An 18,785-nucleotide genomic window follows, 5' to 3' on the forward strand; every position below is an offset into this window, starting at 1 on the left:
CCTGACCTAGGACAACTGTATGGCCCTCTGTCATGGATGCATATTTGTTGAGATTCCTGCATTGCAGGGGTAGAAACTGGTGACTCTGCAGAACACCCATCTTAGAAGAGTTTCTAAGCCAAAGCGTTGTTACCAGATAGAATGGCTGCTGATGGAGAAATATGAGTGAGGCTATTCTTACATTCTCCCAACATTCTTGTTCCCTGAAGCTACTAAGTCTTTCCAAGGTTAGGAGTTTCCAAGTTCAATGATGAGATTAGGGTGGGATACCCATGTGTGCACACATACGTGTGTCTGCTAAGGGCAGAGGAAGTTGTAGAGGCAGGGCAGATCTGGAGACAGGTTAACATTGGATGTGTGGCAAACTAATGCAAGTAGCTCCTTAGCAAGCCTACAGCACAGAGTCTTCCTCCCTGTTCCTCCGCTAGAACTGCTGCTGAGAGACTTAAAGTATCTCCTGCTTTTTGAGTACCAGCAGCACTGTCAGCGATGCAGAACTTTGGGGACATTCAGCCGCAGCCATATAGGGAATGCACTAATTTGTTGTGTCTTCCAACTAATGGCCAGACACTCAAAGCAGAGAGAGCCGACGCCAGGATCAGACAGGATACTTTCGAGTGCTCTAGAAGACCAGGGGTAGAAACTGGCGACTCTGCAGAACACCATCTAGAAGAGTTTCTAAGCCAAAGGAGGAGGACTGAGGTATGGGAGAGCAAGCGAGCCAATCAGAAGGGAGGAGAAAATGACCCGAAAGAGCGATCGCTGGGAGAGGGGATGGTGTTGTCCTTTCTTTTTGATTTGCGGCCCCTTCTGCTCTTCTAGGCCTCCCTGACGTTGGCGAAGAGGGCGATGGTTCTGCGGAAGAAGATGTCAGTGAGCCATTGATTGGTAGCAGTGACGACGACGACGACGATCAGAATTACTCCATTCAGGCAGCTGATCTGAGCAACAGTGGCAGCAGCAGCAACGCACGCCAGCCCAAGCCTATTGGATTTTTTCAGGCTTGTTGTCTACCTGGGGTTATATTGGTAAGGGCTCCTGATGTTGTTAGGAATATGTGGCACCCTGGTCTGTGTACTCCATAAGGATCTCTGCAGCTTTCCCTGACTTGGTGCCCTCCAGATGTTGTCAAGACTCCAGCCCCCATGAGCCTTGGGCCAAGGATGAAAGGCAACAACATCTGGAAGAAACCTGCTTGAAGGACAGTCATCTAGTGAGGGCAACCAGCATCTTTTAATCTGGGGTCTCTGAGACTTCAAGAAATTCCTTCTATTTATTTATTTATTTATTCATACATACATACATACCCCGTCCAGCTGGCTGGGTTTCCCCAGCCACTCTGGATGGCTCCCAACAGAATATTAAAAGCGCAATCAAACATCAAACTTTTAAAACTTCCCTAAATGGGTCGGCCTTCAGATGTCTTCTAAAAGTCCGCTTTCTTTAGGCTTCCCTTTTTGTCTTCACAATAGCAAAGCCGGTTGGGCAGAGAGATGCAACACAAGGTAGCTCAGCTGATTAGAGCCTGGTGCTGATAACACCAAGGTTGCAGGTTCAGTTCCCGTAAGGAACAGCTGCATATTCCTGCATTGCAGGGGACTGAGACTGGGTGGTCGTCGGGGTCCCTTCCAACTCTGTGATTCTATAAGGCTTTACCTAAAGCCCACCCAGTGAACCTTGTGGCAGAGCTGGGCATTTGAACCCAGGCCTCCTTCCTCCTAGCCCATTACAGTGTGCTTGCTATGCTCGCGTTGCTTCAGTTCTAACAGCTTTTCATTGGGTTGCGTTTCTTTCAGTATTCCTTGGCCTATGCCTGCTTAAAGCTAGTGAACTACTCCTTTTTCTTCTGGCTGCCTTTGTACCTCTATGACAATTTTGGATGGAAGGAGGCGGAAGCTGATGAGCTGTCGATCTGGTATGATGTCGGAGGGATTATAGGTATGCAGAGCAACATGCAATTGCTCCCTCCCCCCTTTTTCCTTCCTTGAGTATAGATTTGGGTGGGAGGGAAAAAGCAGCCACCATTTTTGTACCGGCTCAGTGGTTTAAATTGCTTTCCATTTGCCTGTTATTCATGATATGTTTTGCTGCATTTAGGATATACTTATTAAGACCTAGTATGAGAGTGAACTCAGGAGGCAGAGGTCTGGGATGGGATGAGAGACTAGAATGGAGAAGCTTTGGCCCCCCACAAGATGTTGGGTTACATCTCCCATTGACACTGCTGGCTAGGACTGGGGGGAGTTGGGAGTCCAGCAACATCTGTGGGGTGACGTGTTCTTCCACATCTGGAATCTGGGCATGAATTCAGAGTCAACGAGGAGACCCATGAAGCTGTACAGGATGGTCAGGCCTCAATGTCTAGGCCACGTTGCTTTTAAACAGTGACATCCGATCCTCCGTTTGTGTTGTATTTTGCTTGTAGTAAACTATAGCCTGCTATTGCAGTTGCCATTGAAGGCCCATCAGTGGGTGTCTTCTGCACTTCTACCCAGAAGGCCCCATGTCTCTTTTATTTCTGCAGGTGGCACCATCCAAGGCTTCATCTCTGACAAACTGCAAAAGAGAGCCCCGGTGTTAGCCGTTAGCCTCATCTTGGCTATTGCATCTCTCTTGGGATACAGCCGTGAGTACTTCTCTGCTTGGTATGGGGTTTAATAGCGTGGGGTCATGTGTAACCTGCACATTGTCTTCTCTAGTTCAACACATGGTGTGGCTTCAATGACATGTAATCAAGGAGACAGCTGAAATGTGTTATGACTGTGCTTCATTGTCTAATAAGGCAAGGGTTTGGGGTCGCCTTGAGTTCAGATGAAGTATATCAGAAGAGCTTGCTGGATGATCAGACCCAGGGGTCCCAACAGTGGTCAGCCAAGTGTCTTGGGGAAGCCCCCAAACAAAAGTTTGGGTGAGTGAGAAAAAGGCCATACAGGGTGACCTGCAGGGATGAAACACCATTGTGTGTTGTGTCTGTACACAGGCATATGTGCATCCATTTGTGCATTCCATGTGCCACATCAACCTCCTTTAAAGTGGGGTAGGTGAGAGCTTTGTAGCCATCAGAAGTAGTTTCCACCATGGCTCAGATCAGTGAGCAAGCCAGACTTGGAGACTTTTTTGTAGGGATCAGGTAGTGTTACCACTCTGGCTTACGGAGCTTTTATTGCTGCAGTGTCGGATCTCCCTGTAAGTTTTTCATCTGGCCAGAAAGGATTGAGGCTGTATACAAATAGAATCTCCCCCGCCCCACTGATGATAATTTTTATTAGTTTTCAGTTACAATAATCCAATAATAGCCTCATTATAACAATGCCAAATTATAATACAATTACTAATACCAATCATTCAGATGCCAAATTATATAATTTAGATGGTCCCTCGTGTGCTAGAATTGATGGTTTAATGATTTACTTTATTTCTGCGTTCCAAACTCTTATTAATTTCAATTGCACTCCAGTCAGCCGTAACAATCCCTTATGCAACAACTGCAATATTAACGACTGCCATTCGTATTGACACATTAAATGCTCAATAAATCTACAGGTGAAGCATTCAAACCACATCCTTGTTCTTCCTGTGTGCTGCAATTATTTTGTCTGTGGTGTTTCTTCCTGTCCTTGTAAAATACCATGTTTATCTTTTCCCGGTTGTTGCTGTTCTCCATCATGCCTTGGGTGGAGCTAATATCCCATAGCTGTTTCAGAAGTTCTCCATTGCTCCTTCCCATGCCTCATTGTTTTGCAATCTTAACATCAGCTGCAAAAATCACACAAATAGAATCTTCGTCCTGATCGCTCTCCTTTAGGCAGTTCCTCAAGGACCATCTTTTGCACCCCACAGATTGCAAGGCAAACTGTTTAAAATGTCTTTCATTGCGTGCAAATATTGCAGGCATAGGATTATGCAGTCTGCTCTTGTGAGTTACACCGAACTCTTTAATGGGCAGAATTCTGCACCTTAAGAGTGTTGTGTAACTGGCCATCATCTTCTGGCAAGAGAAAGATCAGCTTTCCTCTTTCTTGCATGTTTCTCAAGTGAATGCCATGGTACCAATAAGAGAAGGTGGTGATGCATTTCAAATTTTATGCCAGCTAGATGGCAGTGAAAAGTAGCAGTATTGTTCCTGCTTACTGTGCTGAGGCAGGTACTGTGGAGTGGCTTCCTGGATTTGGGAATAATTGCCCCAGGCATGCAATGGGTGATTGTGGAAAATCTTCCATTCTCAGTCTGAGAAACTGCAATGCATAAATTAGCAGCGGGAAACCTCCAGCCCCAGGGTTTGCAAACTTGGGTCTCCAACCTGTTGTTGGACTACAACTCCCATCATCCCTAGCTAGCAGGACCAGTGGGTCAGGGATTATGGGAACTGACCTCCAAAAACAGCTGGAGACCCCAGTTTGGGAAACCCTGCTGCAGCCTATTAGGCCTGCAAAGGCTGTTTTAAGAGTATAAGGAAAGTCCTGCTGAATCAGGACAAAGACCCATCTAGTCCTGCATGGCAAACCAGATGCCTGTGGGAAGCACAGAACTGCGTCTTACAACGCACTCTCCATCAGGGATTCCTGCAAAGTGGCATTCATAGGCCCTCTGCCTCAAGACAGTGCAGGCAGTAGAGACTAGTAGCAGTTAGCGTTTCGTTGGAGTGAATTCCATGGTATAACTACATACTGTGTGGGGAAAGGGCTTGTTGTCCTGTATGCTCCCACATTCACCTTCCTTAGAGTTCTACTACTACGAGAAGGGGAGGAAAGCTTACCTGCGACCACTTTCTCCACAATATGCATAATTGCATGCATCTCTGTCATGCCCTCCTTTACTCGCCATTTTTTCCACCAAACTAAAAAGCCCCAGTTTTTCTTATCCCTTGATCATTTTGGTTCCCCATTTTGTGTAGCCTTTTCCACTCTACAATATCCTTACTGAGATGAGGAGGCCAGAACTGTGCATAGTATGCAGAGTGCAGGTGCCCCGTAGATTTTTATAACGCTGCTATGATACTGATAGTTTTGATTTCAATTCCTTCCCTTAAAAAAACAATAATTTTTTTGCTCGTTTTCTAAGTAGGCTGTGGAAAAGTAAATAAACTTGCAAGATGCCAAAACATTTGTATCCTTAGAGTTATCCAAAAGACTTAAACAAAAGAAAACAGAAACATGTGCTTGTTTCAGAGTCCTTCCTAATGGTTCTGTTCTTCAGAATTCATCCAAAACAGCCAGTCGTTTGAAGTGTTTTGGGGACCCAAGTTCGCTATGGATCATTCCATGTATCTGCATATCATTTTCAATCCCTTTCCTAATGCTCAAAAGAACTGATGCGATTCCAGCAGTTCACTGGCCCATACAGTGGTACCTTGGTTCTTGAACTTAGACTGTTCTGGGACTCCGTTCGACTCGCAAAACCATTCAAAAACCAAGGCGCAGCTTCTGATGGGTTGCAGGACCCATGTTGGACCCAAGCCATGTTGGACATTCAGCTTCTGAAAAATGTTTGCAAACTAGAACACTTACTTCCGTGTTTGTAGCATTTGGGAGCCGATTTTGTTTGACAGCTAAGCCGTTCAGGAACCCAAGTGCCACTGTACTAGCCTTGTATTCAATGTGGTGTCCCATCGCCTTGGCCAGGTTGAGTTTTTGGTTGGTCATGAGGACATAAGATGAGCACTGCTGGATCAAGCTAGTTTCCCAGATAGCCTTGGTGAAGCAGCTTTAATGATCAGCTTCTCATTCCTTCCTGATCTTTTCAGACTCGTTCCAAAGGGTAGTTACGAACTTGAAGCATTTCTTTCTTCTCTTAATCTCAGAGGTTGCAGGTCTGAGCCCCGTGTTGGGCAAAAGATCCCTGCATTGCAGGAGGTTGGCCCAGATGATCCTCATGGTCCCTTCCAACTCTGCAATCCAGTGATTCTATGATTCCTTTCTTTTTATAGGTTCACCAAACGACAAGCTCATCAATGCGGTTCTCATGGCAATAACAGGTAAGGGGAAAGGGCTGTGGCTGGACACAAGGCAGATCTCATCCTGCCATCTGTATTGGAGTAAAAGTGTGAGCCATCAAAAATAACACACAATTTTTGCATAATCGTGGAACTCCCTGCTTTTCAATTGAGTCATTTCAATTAAAGGTGCCTTCGTGGGTATTTGTAGGGTATATGGCAGGGTTAACGAGTTCAGATGAAAAACGTTCTGGCTTCCTAACAGAGAGCGGGCCCATCCTTTGCAGTGGTCTCAATTCTTTTCTTTAATCTCTTTCGATGGTCCTTAGGCTTTTTCATCGGAGGCCCTTCCAATATGATCAGTTCCGCCATTTCTGCAGACCTGGGGCGTCAGGAGATGGTGAAAGGAAGCAGCGAGGCTCTGGCGACTGTGACGGGGATTGTGGATGGCACTGGGAGCATTGGAGCAGCTGTGGGCCAGGTGAGATTCAGAAGGGTTCAGAAGCACCTGTTGAAATTTCAAAGAGCAGAAGGCTCTGATATTCCACATTTTTAAAGGGTGAAATGGGCTGCCAGAGGGTTTTAAAAATCTAACCACCATGAAGATCTTCCTTCCGGTAACATTTCACTGCATTGATCCTGATAATAAAGATTGTACGGCTAGAAAAGCGCAGCCAAAAAGTTCAAGGGACTGGAGCTATTCCACCTACAAGGAAAAGTTACAAAGTTAGGAGGGGTTTTTTTTAAGTATAGGACAAATAGGTGAGTGAAAGGTGGATATATGAGAGATGTATAAAATTATCCATGGTTAGGGAGAATCATCGTATCATAGCATTGTAGCATTGAGAGGGATCCTGAGAGTCAGGAAGGTTCTAATGGTGTTGCCCTCCTGAGAGACTCCTTAAAATTATGTAGAAGCCAGAGGCACTTGGATGTGTCTGTGGTGGTGTTACTGACGCCCTGCGTAACAGGAGCAGATGAGTGCAAGCCAAAAAGAACACAGGGCAAACTGGGGAAATGTCCGTATGGCACGAGACTGCAGCTAACATTCTGGCAAAGGTAACCATTACGGTTTCCGTAATGGAGTGCCAAGGAGCCCGCTGGGGCCGGAGTTCACGTCTTTGTTTGTAAGTAGGTTTTGAATTGGCCCCAGGGAGCATTCCAGCAACTTATCAGTAGCGGTGATCTGTGGGAGTGGGAAGGAAATTCCCTCTTGGCTTTGCGCTGTCTCTGGAGTGCCTTTCCCTTCAGAAGCGGACGCCTCTCCTCTCCGATCAAGGCAGCGTGAGGATTCTCAGATGATTCTCTTGCCTGAAGATCACAATGGCAAGCATCCTCTTTAGAATTCCAGTTCTTTAACCCCACCGCTCTCCAGTTTTTGAACTTGAACCCGTTCCTGAAGGAACCAGGCCGGGGGGGGGGAGAGCTTTTTGTGTCTGAGGAATCGCATCCTCCGCTTCTTTCTCTACCTGAGGTTGCCGTTATCTCTTGACAATGCATCTCCATAGCAACCAGCTGAGATTCCGCAAGCGGGGCTGTCTTCCATAGTGGGAAGCTAACAGCAGGAGTATGTCAAACATCTTGGAAAAGAGAGAGGCTTAAAGGCTGCATGTGAGGCGCATGACCTTTCCCACCCGCCCACCCCAGTGCGCGCATCCCGTCGAACGTGTGGGGGTTCACGGCGATGTAAAAGACATACTTAGGGGCAGAATCTCAGTATAAGCACTTGCTTTCATTTCTGAAGAGGGATGAAGCTGCTCTACTCTGCTTCTAGGCCAAGGAAAAATGTTCTGCCCGCCTAAAACAGGAGTGAGGAACCTTTTTCAGCCTGAGGACCACACTGCCTTCCGGGGGAGGGGGCACATGACGGAGGTGGTTGAGGCCAGAGGCAAAGGGAAGCAAAGCAACAATAGCAAATGTTGCTTTTGCAGAGTGGACGTGTCTCCACGCACACTCACGCCCTCTCTCCCCACTGTCCAGGCATTGCCAGTGTTGAAGGACACGTTCCAGTGGGATGGGTGAAGGGTGTGACCTGGGGAGAGGAGGTGGGCCTGGAGAGGGTCCCAAGAGTCAGATAGATACAGTGGTACCTCGGGTTATAGACGCTTCAGGTTAGCCTCTGCTAACCCAGAAATAGTACCTTGTGTTAAGAACTTTGCTTCAGGATGAGAACAGAAATCCCGTGGCGGCAGCAGCGGGAGGCCCCATTAGCTAAAGTGGTACCTCAGGTTGAGAACACTTTCAGGTTAAGACCTCCAGAACGAATTAAGTTCTTAACCCGAGGTACCGCTGTAGGCCTTGGGTGGGGTGTATTTGGGGCCTGAGCCAGACGCTGCTGCCCCTGCTCTGCTGTTAGCCCCTCTGAGTTCCCTTTAAGAGAAAAGCAGGATAGAAAATGTTTGAGATGAATGAATAAATATCAGGCAGCTTTATATCCTTACTAAATGGAGACTCTTCATCTCAGGGTTGTGGGTTCAAGCTCCACGTTGGGCAAAAGATTCCTGCACTGCAGGGGGTTGGGTTCCCTCCCAATTCTATGATTCTAAATGAAGACGTATCTGTTTGTACCATGTCAACTTTTCTGCCACTTCTGTTAGTTGTATGTCTTTTATTATGCTGAGAAGAGGGAAGGAAAGAGTCCCTCGGTTCTTCAGGGGTTCTTCCTCCCATTTGCTACAGCCTCTGGTTAACCCTGGATTGCGGCAGTAACTCAGACGTTGGAGCAAATTTGAAAGGTTATATTTAGGGATTATCATGTTTAAGAATTGATACCTGATTTTGCTTGTTTTTCCTTCCACCCCCCCCCCTTCCACACAGCAAATTTGAAAGGTTCCTGGCACATTTCCACCCCTCTACATCTTGTCTGTTAGATTTTAAATCACTCTGCAGCACCTACAAAATTGTAGGCACTGTATAAATGATTGATAAATAATAATGTCAACAGGCCTTTGGGGGATAGCAGCACAGTTCGTAAGATGAAACCTGACAGCTTTGGAAGGAAGGAGTAGCCACATGAGGAGGTGCTGGGTTGTGTTTTGAATAAGGAAAAGCAAGAGGGACATAACATATGGGGAGGAGGAGAGAGTCTCTTTGTGTTCTCCACCCCTTGACAGCCTTAATAGCTCTCATATTTTCTTCCCTTTTCAGTCACTGGTATCTTTGATTCACGATAAATTGGAATGGATGTCGGTTTTCTATTTCTTCAGCCTGATGGTAAGAGCCCTGGTTGCTGTTTCTTATTTTTACTTGAAAACTGATGCAACGTTGGATTTTTAGATTAAAGATACTAAACATTTGTACTGCACTTTCAAGTGTTCAGATACGCTTCACGTAACACTTCATGTATCTTCTCTGCTTCACGCACAAACTGCTATAAATTTACAGCAACCACATGAGTTAGGTGAGCACCAGTATGAGAACAATACATGTGGAGGCTGACAGTGTTTGGGTGGGATGGGGAAAAGGGGGCAGGTATGATGGATTGCCCCACCTGTTCTTTTTATTCATGCCCCTTCATTGCTTTCCAGAAATCCATTGGGAAAATGCAAATTTACTGAAGACAGATTGATATAAGTCAGGAAACAGCAAGCAGAGAGTCTTATTCTCATCTAGAGAAGTCAAGCATGGTGGGAGAGATTCCCACAGTCGCTGTTTCAAGACTGTTCTACCAAACCACACTGTCGCCTTTCCTTAGCTGATTTGCACAGGACCCTGGCAGTTAATTCTGACGCATAATTTTTGCCACAGTGCAGTTCTCTCACACAGATTGTTTCCCCTCCATTTCACACGTGGAGTCATTTCTGTGAATGAGCCCCCAAGGTGAGCAGAAATGGCAACTTGACTTCATTGGCATTTAAGCCCCTCAGCTCTCAAAATGTGGTCATTGGTCAGGTTTCTTCCACTGCCTCCTTCCCACATGGCACATGTTGTTTCATCCTAAACATTTTCTCATGTGAAATTGGGATGCTACTTTTTTGTGTTTGAGTTGTATCCTGTGCAGCAGTAATGTGAAAATGTGTCCCTCCGAAAGTTGGTTGACTAGAAACCTTGGCCTGTAATCGATCTACCGCTGCCGCTATTATTTATTGCATTCGTTGGTAACTATGCCCCCCCACAAATATCTATGCCCCCCCACAAATATCTAAGTAACATAGCACAATAAAATACAGAGAATGTGTTTGAAGGCCTTACTGCATGCTCAGGCTGAAATCTTCTACAGGCTTACAAGCCTCATTGAACATTGTGGGGCTGGTGTCTTGAGTCATGCACACAAAATTGTGCTGTACAAACATTTTAGGGTGTCTGGGGAAAAAGAGGGAAGTGGATGAAATGCAGTTGTGACAAATGCCCACACCATACAAGCACACTCTCCATGGAACCATGCCTATATGAGTGTTTCACTTACGGGGAATAGCTCAGTGGCAAAGCATATTCTTTATCTGCAAAAGTCTCAGGTCCATCCCTGGCGTTGCCTGTTCAAAGGGATCACATACGTGGCAGGGAAAGTCTTTGCCGAAGAGCTGCTGCCAAGTCCAGAATGGCCAGCCCTGGATTTAGACAGACCTGGTACAAGGCAGCTTCCTTGTTTTCACCCCTGTGTGTGAAATGGGGAGCAAATGCCACGATGGCGTTGAACCAGTGTGCAGCCATGCTAACATCCTTAACCCCTTTTCTTCTCGCAGATCGGTTTAACGGTGCTCTTCATCACGCCTTTACTAGTAAATGAAATCAAGATGCTGCGGGCAGAGAGACGTTTGCGCAGGTTGGCTGGCTGACCTCCCCCTTCTCTGCACCACTCAACAGAACTGTCCAAGGAAGGACCACTAAGCGGAAGGGAGTTTCAGGACATCAAGCAGCTAATGTTTACTTTGTCACTTACATCCGTGGTTGATTGCCACTTACACTGCGAAGTTTGTGTCTGAATGCCCTAATACCATCTGAAGATACGCTTCAGCCGCCTGCAGCCTGGAGGTGTCTGTATGTTTATAGTGGGCTTGCAGAACTGGCCAGAGAGACATTCCCCCCACCCCCCAGTTCTTGGAGCCAGTTTCGGCAATCACCAGGATCAAATCTTAAAACTCATCTCCCACTCCCCTGCTTGGACTACAACATTTTGGGCTGCAGGTGGGTGATCTCAGCTTTGAATACGCCCTCCACAAAATAAATCTTGCGGGTAGAAAATGAGCAAATCCAAGAGAGGAGTTCAAATCTGCTGTCTTCCTATTATGCTAATTGTCTCAGTGGAGGGAATTTTATCGGCGGACGTAGGAATCATATAAATGTGCAAACCCCGCCCCCCCACCTGCAGCCTGAGATGGAACAATCTGGGGCATGCCTCTCCACTTGATGCTGATAACTTTATAAACTGGCTCTTATCAGTCGCTTGTAAATTGCATCTGGACACCCGACAGCAGCCAGATCGCTACAACTGACACCCCCTTTTTGCAGCTTTTTTTATAGCAAAGTCAGGGGAAAGCTGTTTCATTACTTGACACTATATAAATCAGGCTTGGGCCAGTCCAGTGCTGGGTTTTGGTGTGTGTGTGTGTGTGTGTGTGTGTGTTGTAAACGCGTTGTGCCAAGCACCTGCCTCCTGGTTTCTACCTGGCCCTGTATTTACAAAATACACAGCAGGAACCTTTGGAAGCAGCCCAGATCCTTAGCCCGCTCTTGTATAAAGAATGCTTGTTGTGTTTTTATTTTGATTTATGAATGTTTGTCCTGTCCAGGTTGCCTGTGTTAATTTAACCTGTCCGTGTCTTAACAGTGCAGTTGCATTCCATACTTGATTTATTCTTCTCTTAACTGCCTGATGTGTGAGAATGAGGCTGCGTCTCTGGGAGAGGTGCAAAGCCAAATAATTCACAGAGGAGGGTGATAATCAAAAGTTTTACCGGAGTCCTTAAAATTTAGGATGTTAGGAGTTTGAATGGGCTTATGAGCAATCAAAAGGGAAGGGGTAATCATCTGATATTGGCCTTCTCCAATCAGCTGGGGTGATTTATACTTTTCAGTATCCTGCGAGAGAAGTAAAGACCTAATTTCTCGTTAGGGAGTCATCCAAGTCACAACCCTGACGGAGTGATCTGAGTGATCCTTTGGCCTGCACCAAAGGCATTACAAGGACAGAAAAGAGGGCAGACTTTCTAGGTTGAGGTCTTCCCTTCTCCATAATCTCTAGTTCAACTAGGTTAGCATCCTGATGTTGTCACACTGAGCCTTGCTAGCAGCAACCAACACTCTGGAATGAGAGCAGGGAAGTGCTCAGTTTAGCGGTGCCGGGGCTTGAGGCAAATTGATCTAGATGTTACAGCAGGGAAGAGGAGAGCTCAGCTGGTTTTGGCATGTTCTTTTGCTTAAGGTATAGGTCTGCCCTGGAAGTTCATGGCATGGGAGTAGAAGGCCACTAGGCTCTGGGTGATACCTGTCGCCAAATCCGGTGCTGTGTCTGCCTTGTTATCTGACATCAACCCAGGGCATCTACATGTAAAAGTCAATGTACATAGGCTCGTTTCAAGCAGCGACTTCCCCAGGTTTTGTTTAGCAAAGCAGTGTGCTGTCCATTCCCATGTGTCTTAAGAGTTTTGCCCAAATAAGCTCTGTTCATTATGCCCGTGGGATAATGGGCACCTATGAGATAGATCTGTGGGTTTCTCTGGTTTGATCCAGCGCACTGCTTGCTACTTTACCTGTTCTTTGATTGGATTTGGTGGCAGGGAAACGGGTCAGCCTAGATTGCAAAAAGGAGAGATTATTTATTTAAATTGGATCTAAAAAATGCACCACAAAATTCTTTGAGTCACTTGGGACTGTCAAACCCTCAGCCCACCTCAGAAAACCTTACTTACTCTGTGTCTGCTGCCTTGCATGTCTCCTTGCCAATGAATTTTCACCTCAGTTTTCTTTGTGTGCTGCTGAGACCGAAGGGGAAGAAACACTTAATTGTTAAGGCATGAATTTGGGGAAAGGGATTTTTTTTTCTGTTCTTTTTCTAATAATGCCTTTATAGAAACTTAATGTACAGTGATACCTTTTTTAAAAAAGAAAAACATGTTTTTATTTATGAATGTCCTTGTTGAATCATGTTACGGCTACCTTAAAGGCCTCTCCTTGACTTGTGGCGCTCAACTGCTCTGTACGCCTTCCCAGCAGTGTGTTGCTCTGTTCCACCATCTTCAGTATGTGGTGGCTTGATTCCTAGGCGTCTCCTTAAAAAAAAGAAAAGACTTCTTTCCTCCCATCTCCCACATTTTAAAACATTATTTCCCCTTTGCCGTCCTATCCATCAGAACAGCTTTCTCCACCCTGGTGACAGCCACACGTGTAGAAAAGATTTTATATGCCCTGAAGAGAAACCAGAGTGTGCCTCCAAACGCCTAGGACTACCAATCCCATCAGCCCCTGCCAGCGCTGTGGTGGCTCAGACTGAAGGGGGTTGTAGTCCAAAACATCTGGGTAGTTTCACGTTGGCAAAGGCTGTGTGAGAGGTAGGAAGGCCTTGCTCCTTCCCACTCGGGGCTGCAACATCAGGCTGTCTGTGGTACTTCATGCTTCCACTTTTGCTTTTATCCCTGAGGTACTTTTTAGAAGAGGCTGACGTGGCCTAGTAGGAAAGCCACAAGCTCCAATGCTTGAGCCAACATGGCGCCCTGCTGGATGGTGTCTGTCAGCATCATTGTCTCTTTGCCGTGCCGGCTGGAGCTGAAGGGAGTCTAGCAACATCGGCAGGGCACAATGTTGGCGCAACCTCCATTTTTTTATTTTACCTTTTCCAAGTTTCAGGATGTACCACACACACTGCCATTCTCTTCTCCGCAAACCCCCCCCCCCAAAAAAAAGATATTCGGCAGCTTGATTGAGGAGATCCACAAAGAGCAGGGTCTTTGATGTAGATCCAGTTCTTCAGTGCTTCTCAACCTGTGGGTCCCCAGATGTTGTTGGACTACAGCTCCCATCATCCCTGAGCTTTGGCCTTGCTAGCTAGGGGTGATGGGAGTTGTAGTTCAACAACATCTGGGGACCCACAGGTTGAGAAAGGCTGCAGTACTTCGTTCTGCTCCCTGCTTTGCACAGCGTGGCTGGGGGGGGGAGAGAGCAGTTGTGTGAGAACCGCCTCAGAAATTCAAGATGGTCGCCCACATGGTTTTGGCTTACTAGGGGTGAAGACAGACAGCAGCGCTAACCTGTGGGGGAAGCGATTTTGACACAGGCCCTTACTTGATCCCTGTCATGTGATGGAGAAATGGGGGTGGTGGTCCTTGGCCACACTGCCTCCAGCCCCTCACTGTTGCCCCTCCCACAGCCTTCACATGTGGTGAAGGCTGAATATCTCTGTCGGGGAGACTGACGTGCGCATGCCAGATCCCCGCACAATTTGGAAACCCCGGAAGAGTAGAAAGGGCTCTCCTCTTTGAAAGATGCTCCTTCCAACTTGGGGAGTGTGGCAGGGTGGGTTAGCGCTGAGATAGCATGCTTGTCCTTGCATCCCTGGCTAAGGCTATATTCCAAGGAAATAAGTGTGCCCAATCCACTTCTGCCACACTGCGAAGGTCTGCCTTGAGCCTGCATAGCTGTAAGCTTCAGCACAAGCGGTTGGGCTCCACGCTGCATTAGTCCTCTTGCAAGGCAGTCCTTTTCAAAGACTTGATGCCTGGCTGTTCCAGGGGTGCTTCAAAACACACTGCCCTTGCTTAACTGACAACATTAGACACTGTACCTCTCCCCCCCCTCCCGGCCCCAGTATTACTGTTCGTTACACTCTGCTTTGTGTCAATTGGGGAAACGCTGTCAACTTTCCAAATCGGTTTTCACATGAATAAATTATTTTTTGGCAAATTGGAAGAAATCTGTTTGTTTACATTCTGTTTAGATTGCACCAAATTGTGCAACCGTTTCAGAGGTCGGTGTTGTGACAGGATGCGATGAAGGCTGTGAAGCACAGCATGTTTTTGCAGCAATCAGTTGTCCTGTACAGACTTTTTTTCTTCCGCTCGCAGTGGGGAATTACATGTGAGCCTCCTTTCTCTGTGCACCTGGTGTCACGTTGGCTATCATATTTGTAGGATTTGACTGTTGGGCTAGGACCTGGGGTGGGAAGCTCAGGGGTGACCTTGGATCAGTCACAGTCCCTTAGCCTAACCTGCCACGCAGGCTTGCGATGATAACGGGGGAGGTAGGAGAGAACCATGTACATCACCTTGAGATCTTTGGAAGAAAAAGTGGCATATAAATGTAATATAGCCCATACAAACAGCTTTTAAAAGCTATCAACCAGCCTTTTTAAAAAGTCTAAAGGAATTAATAAATGCAGTATATATAAGGGTTGGGGGGGGAATAAAAGAAAAGAATGACAGCTATCAACCAAAGTTGTAACTAAAATGACTACCAATCACAAAGGTGTTCTTAAAAGGTATAGGGCTAATTACATTTTATGGTGCACAGATGATGCTGTGTTGGACGTGTCTCTGTCTGCATCTACATGTGTACCAGAACGGGTTACTTCCGGGTTTTGGCACTCGCGCATGCACAGAAGCACCAAATTGCAACCCATGCAGACGTGGCGCTGCGGGTTGCGAACACTGCAGGTTGCGAACGTGCCTCCCACACGGATCACGTTCGCAGCCCGAGCATCCACCGTACAGCTACAAATAAAGCGCACTACCCTATTAAAATACAGATATATACAGTGGTGCCTCGCAAGACGAAATTAATTCGTTCCGCAAGTCTCTTCGTCTTGCGAGTTTTTCGTCTTGAGATGCACGGTTTCCCATAGGAATGCATTGAAAATCAATTAATGCGTTCCTAGGGAAACCGCCTTCAGACCAGGTCCGGGGACAGTCTGTCCCCGGACCTCTTCTGAAGGCTGGGGGGGGGGAACAAGGGCTTTTCTTCCCACCCCCAGCATTTTAAAAAACCCCGGGACAGCGGAGGACTTCTCCGCTGTCCGGGGCGATTTAAAAGCCCCTGGGAAGGCAGGCAGGGGGGACAAAGACTTTTGCCCCCCGCCAGCCTTCAGAAGAGGTCCTGGACCTCTTCTGAAGGCGGGCGGGGGGCGAAAGTCTTTGCTCCCCCCCCCCGCCTGCCTTCAAAAGCCCTCCGGGACAGGCAGGCAGGGGGGAGCAAAGACTTTTGCCCCCCGCCAGCCTTCAGAAGAGGTCCTGGACCTCTTCTGAAGGCGGGCGGGGGGCGAAAGTCTTTGCTCCCCCCCGCCTGCCTTCAAAAGCCCTCCGGGACAGGCAGGCGGGGGGGGGGGAGCAAAGACTTCCGCCCCCCGCCCGCCTTCAGAAGGTGTTCCCGCCCCGCCGCCCGGCTTCGGAGCATCGTTCCGAAGCCGGGCGGCGGGGGCAGGCTTCTCCCCGCCGCCCCTTGCTTCAAAAGAAGTCCGGGGACAGCGGGGGGAGAAGATCGCTTCTTCCCCGCTGTCCCCGGACCTCTTTTGAAGCAAGGGGCGGCGTGGAGAAGCGATCTCCCCGCAGCCCCTTGCTTTAAAAGAAGTCCGGGGACAGCGGGGGGAGAAGATCGCTTCTTCCCCGCTGTCCCCAGACCTTTTTTTTGCGAAGCAAGCCCATAGGGAAATTCGTCTTGCGAGGCAACTCGAAAACGAAAAAACCTTTCGTTTTGCGAGTTTTTCGTCTCGCGAGGCGTTCGTCTTGCGGGGTACCACTGTATTTACAATTGGGTGGATCGAGGTAGATGCCAAGATAGTGGGTATCTAAAGGCACTGTGGTAGTTATGCCACACTGGTCACTCAATTCCAGGATAGTTGCTGCAAAATGGTGGATGGGCAACAATATGCAATCCTTTGCTAAGGCATGATATTTTTGCCATTGCTCAGCCTATAAAGTAGGAACTTGCAAAAGAGCTAAAGACCTCAGGCAAAGAGTGGGCTGTGCATCTATATTTCTGTTGCCCCCATAAAACAAACTGCACCGAGGAGAACTGGATTTTAGCCCTCATCCTCACCAGATGTTTGATCAGTGTGTTCGCGGGTTTTTTTGTTTCTTTTAACAAGAGTGGCCCACATGTCCCTGGTTCCGGAACTTTTGTCTTTTCGCCTTGATGGGAGTTGCTACCAGGCAAAGGTATCTGTAGTTTGGCTCGGATCCAAAGAGCTCTGCAGCGAGTTAGCACATTGCACCAAGGGGGACAAAGTTTCACACTTTCCTGAATAGCAGTCCTTATGTGCCAAAGGGCAGAGAGCTGCTGAAATGCAGGACACTTTGGGGAGTATGTGTGTTGCAGAGGGGAGGATTCTAGAGGGCGTTCTTGGGAAGGCTGAACTGCATTCTAGATTGGGATAGCCAATATGGTTCCCTCCACAAATGGCTGGACTATAGTGTGGTGTAGTGGTCAGAGTGTTAGACTAGGAACTGGGAGGTAAGGTAAAGGTAAAGGGACCCCTGACCATTAGGTCCAGTCGTGGCCAACTCTGGGGTTGCGATGCTCATCTCACTATATTGGCCAAGGGAGCCAGCATACAGCTTCCGGGTCATGTGGCCAGCATGACTAAGCCACTTCTGGCGAACCAGACCAGTGCACGGAGACGCTGTTTACCTTCCCACCAGAGTGGTACCTATTTATCTACTTGCACTTTGACATGCTTTCGAACTGCTAGGTTGGCAGGAACTGGGACCGAGCAATGGGAGCTCACCCCGTCATGGGGATTCGAACCGCCCACCTTCTGATCAGCAAGTCCTAGGCTCTGTGATTTAACCCACAGCGCCATCCACGTCCCAGGAACTGGGAGACTAGGGTTCAAATCCCCACTCAGCCTAACCTACCTTGCTGAGTTGTTATGAGAACAAAATGTAGAGGGGGAAGTGTGTTTGTCAGCTTGGAAACCCATGCTGGCTGAGGCTGATGGGAGCTGGTGTCCGATAACTGAAGGGCATTCGCTTTCATAGATCATGTTCAGAATTAGCCCCTTTTAAAAACAAGAACATGGAACCATCCCTCCTTTTATTGCTGTGTGCTAGATACTTCACTGTTAGCCTTTGTATTGGAACTTGCGGGATTAGGGAGCACATTTTGAACTGATCATCTAGATAAGCCTTCACCTTTTCTGTTTCCCTCCCCCGTTCTCAGAGTCCGGTAGCCTTGCAACCCAGTCACTATCTTGCCGCTTGTTGATCTGGCAGATTTCCTGCTCTGTTTCATAAGTTTGCTTTACCTAAGGAACAGAGGCCGTTGTGATTAATGGTTTCTGATAAGGCAGCCCAAACACATCTGATACTCTTGCCCCGGCCCCCATGTTTATCTGAGCTTGCAAATCATTCCACTTCTGTTTCTTCATTTGTTAAGCTATTCCTCCATGCATCCTCCAAGCATGCGCCTTGGTCTCAGAAATGCGTTGCTGGAGAGCTTGCTCATCACTCTATCTATCTATGTATCTATCTATGTTTAGAATGGGAGAGAAGATTGCCTTAATTTTTTTAGAGGCAGTTAATTCATGCCCATTACTTAGTAAAGAAAGCTCGCCTCTCCGGTAATTCCTCTTCTCAGAAAGCAGTCATAATATATTACATCTCTTGGGGCTTGCACAGAAGCCAGAACAGCTTAGCACTCTGAACTTTCTAACATATCATTCCGGCTGTATTTACTCTTTTGTTGACAAGGCGGTGTGCTGTAGCCATGAGCATGGCTGAGGAGACCCAGGTTCAAATCTCCCCTAAGCCATGACATTTGTTGGGTAACCTAAGGCATTGCCTCTTAGCTTAAGCTACTCTACAGGGGGGGGGGGTCATGAGAATAAGATGTAAGGGAGCCACTTAGGTATAATACCTGTCCATAATGGCATTTGTGTTGAAAGTATTCGTTTTATTTATATGATGCCTGAAGTTGCCTGCTTTTTGTC

At 47.3% G+C, this 18,785-nt stretch overlaps 1 protein-coding gene across 1 annotated transcript in view; it reads left to right on the plus strand.

Annotated features, from left to right (window-relative positions):
* SLC37A3 (solute carrier family 37 member 3) overlaps nucleotides 1-13,757 on the plus strand; it is a 29,112-nt gene extending 15,355 nt beyond the window's left edge. The window contains exons 9-15 of the mRNA XM_081212258.1: nucleotides 823-1,028; nucleotides 1,797-1,938; nucleotides 2,525-2,626; nucleotides 5,927-5,974; nucleotides 6,262-6,413; nucleotides 9,080-9,145; nucleotides 10,615-13,757. Coding sequence (XP_081068384.1) covers nucleotides 823-1,028; nucleotides 1,797-1,938; nucleotides 2,525-2,626; nucleotides 5,927-5,974; nucleotides 6,262-6,413; nucleotides 9,080-9,145; nucleotides 10,615-10,707 — 809 coding nt within the window. The 3' untranslated portion in view covers nucleotides 10,708-13,757. The remainder of the gene's footprint in view (nucleotides 1-822; nucleotides 1,029-1,796; nucleotides 1,939-2,524; nucleotides 2,627-5,926; nucleotides 5,975-6,261; nucleotides 6,414-9,079; nucleotides 9,146-10,614) is intronic.
* The last annotated feature ends 5,028 nt before the right edge of the window (nucleotides 13,758-18,785 follow it).

This window comes from Podarcis bocagei (assembly GCF_964188305.1).
Source record: "Podarcis bocagei genome assembly, chromosome: 10".
In the NCBI taxonomy this organism is placed as follows: domain Eukaryota; kingdom Metazoa; phylum Chordata; class Lepidosauria; order Squamata; family Lacertidae; genus Podarcis; species Podarcis bocagei.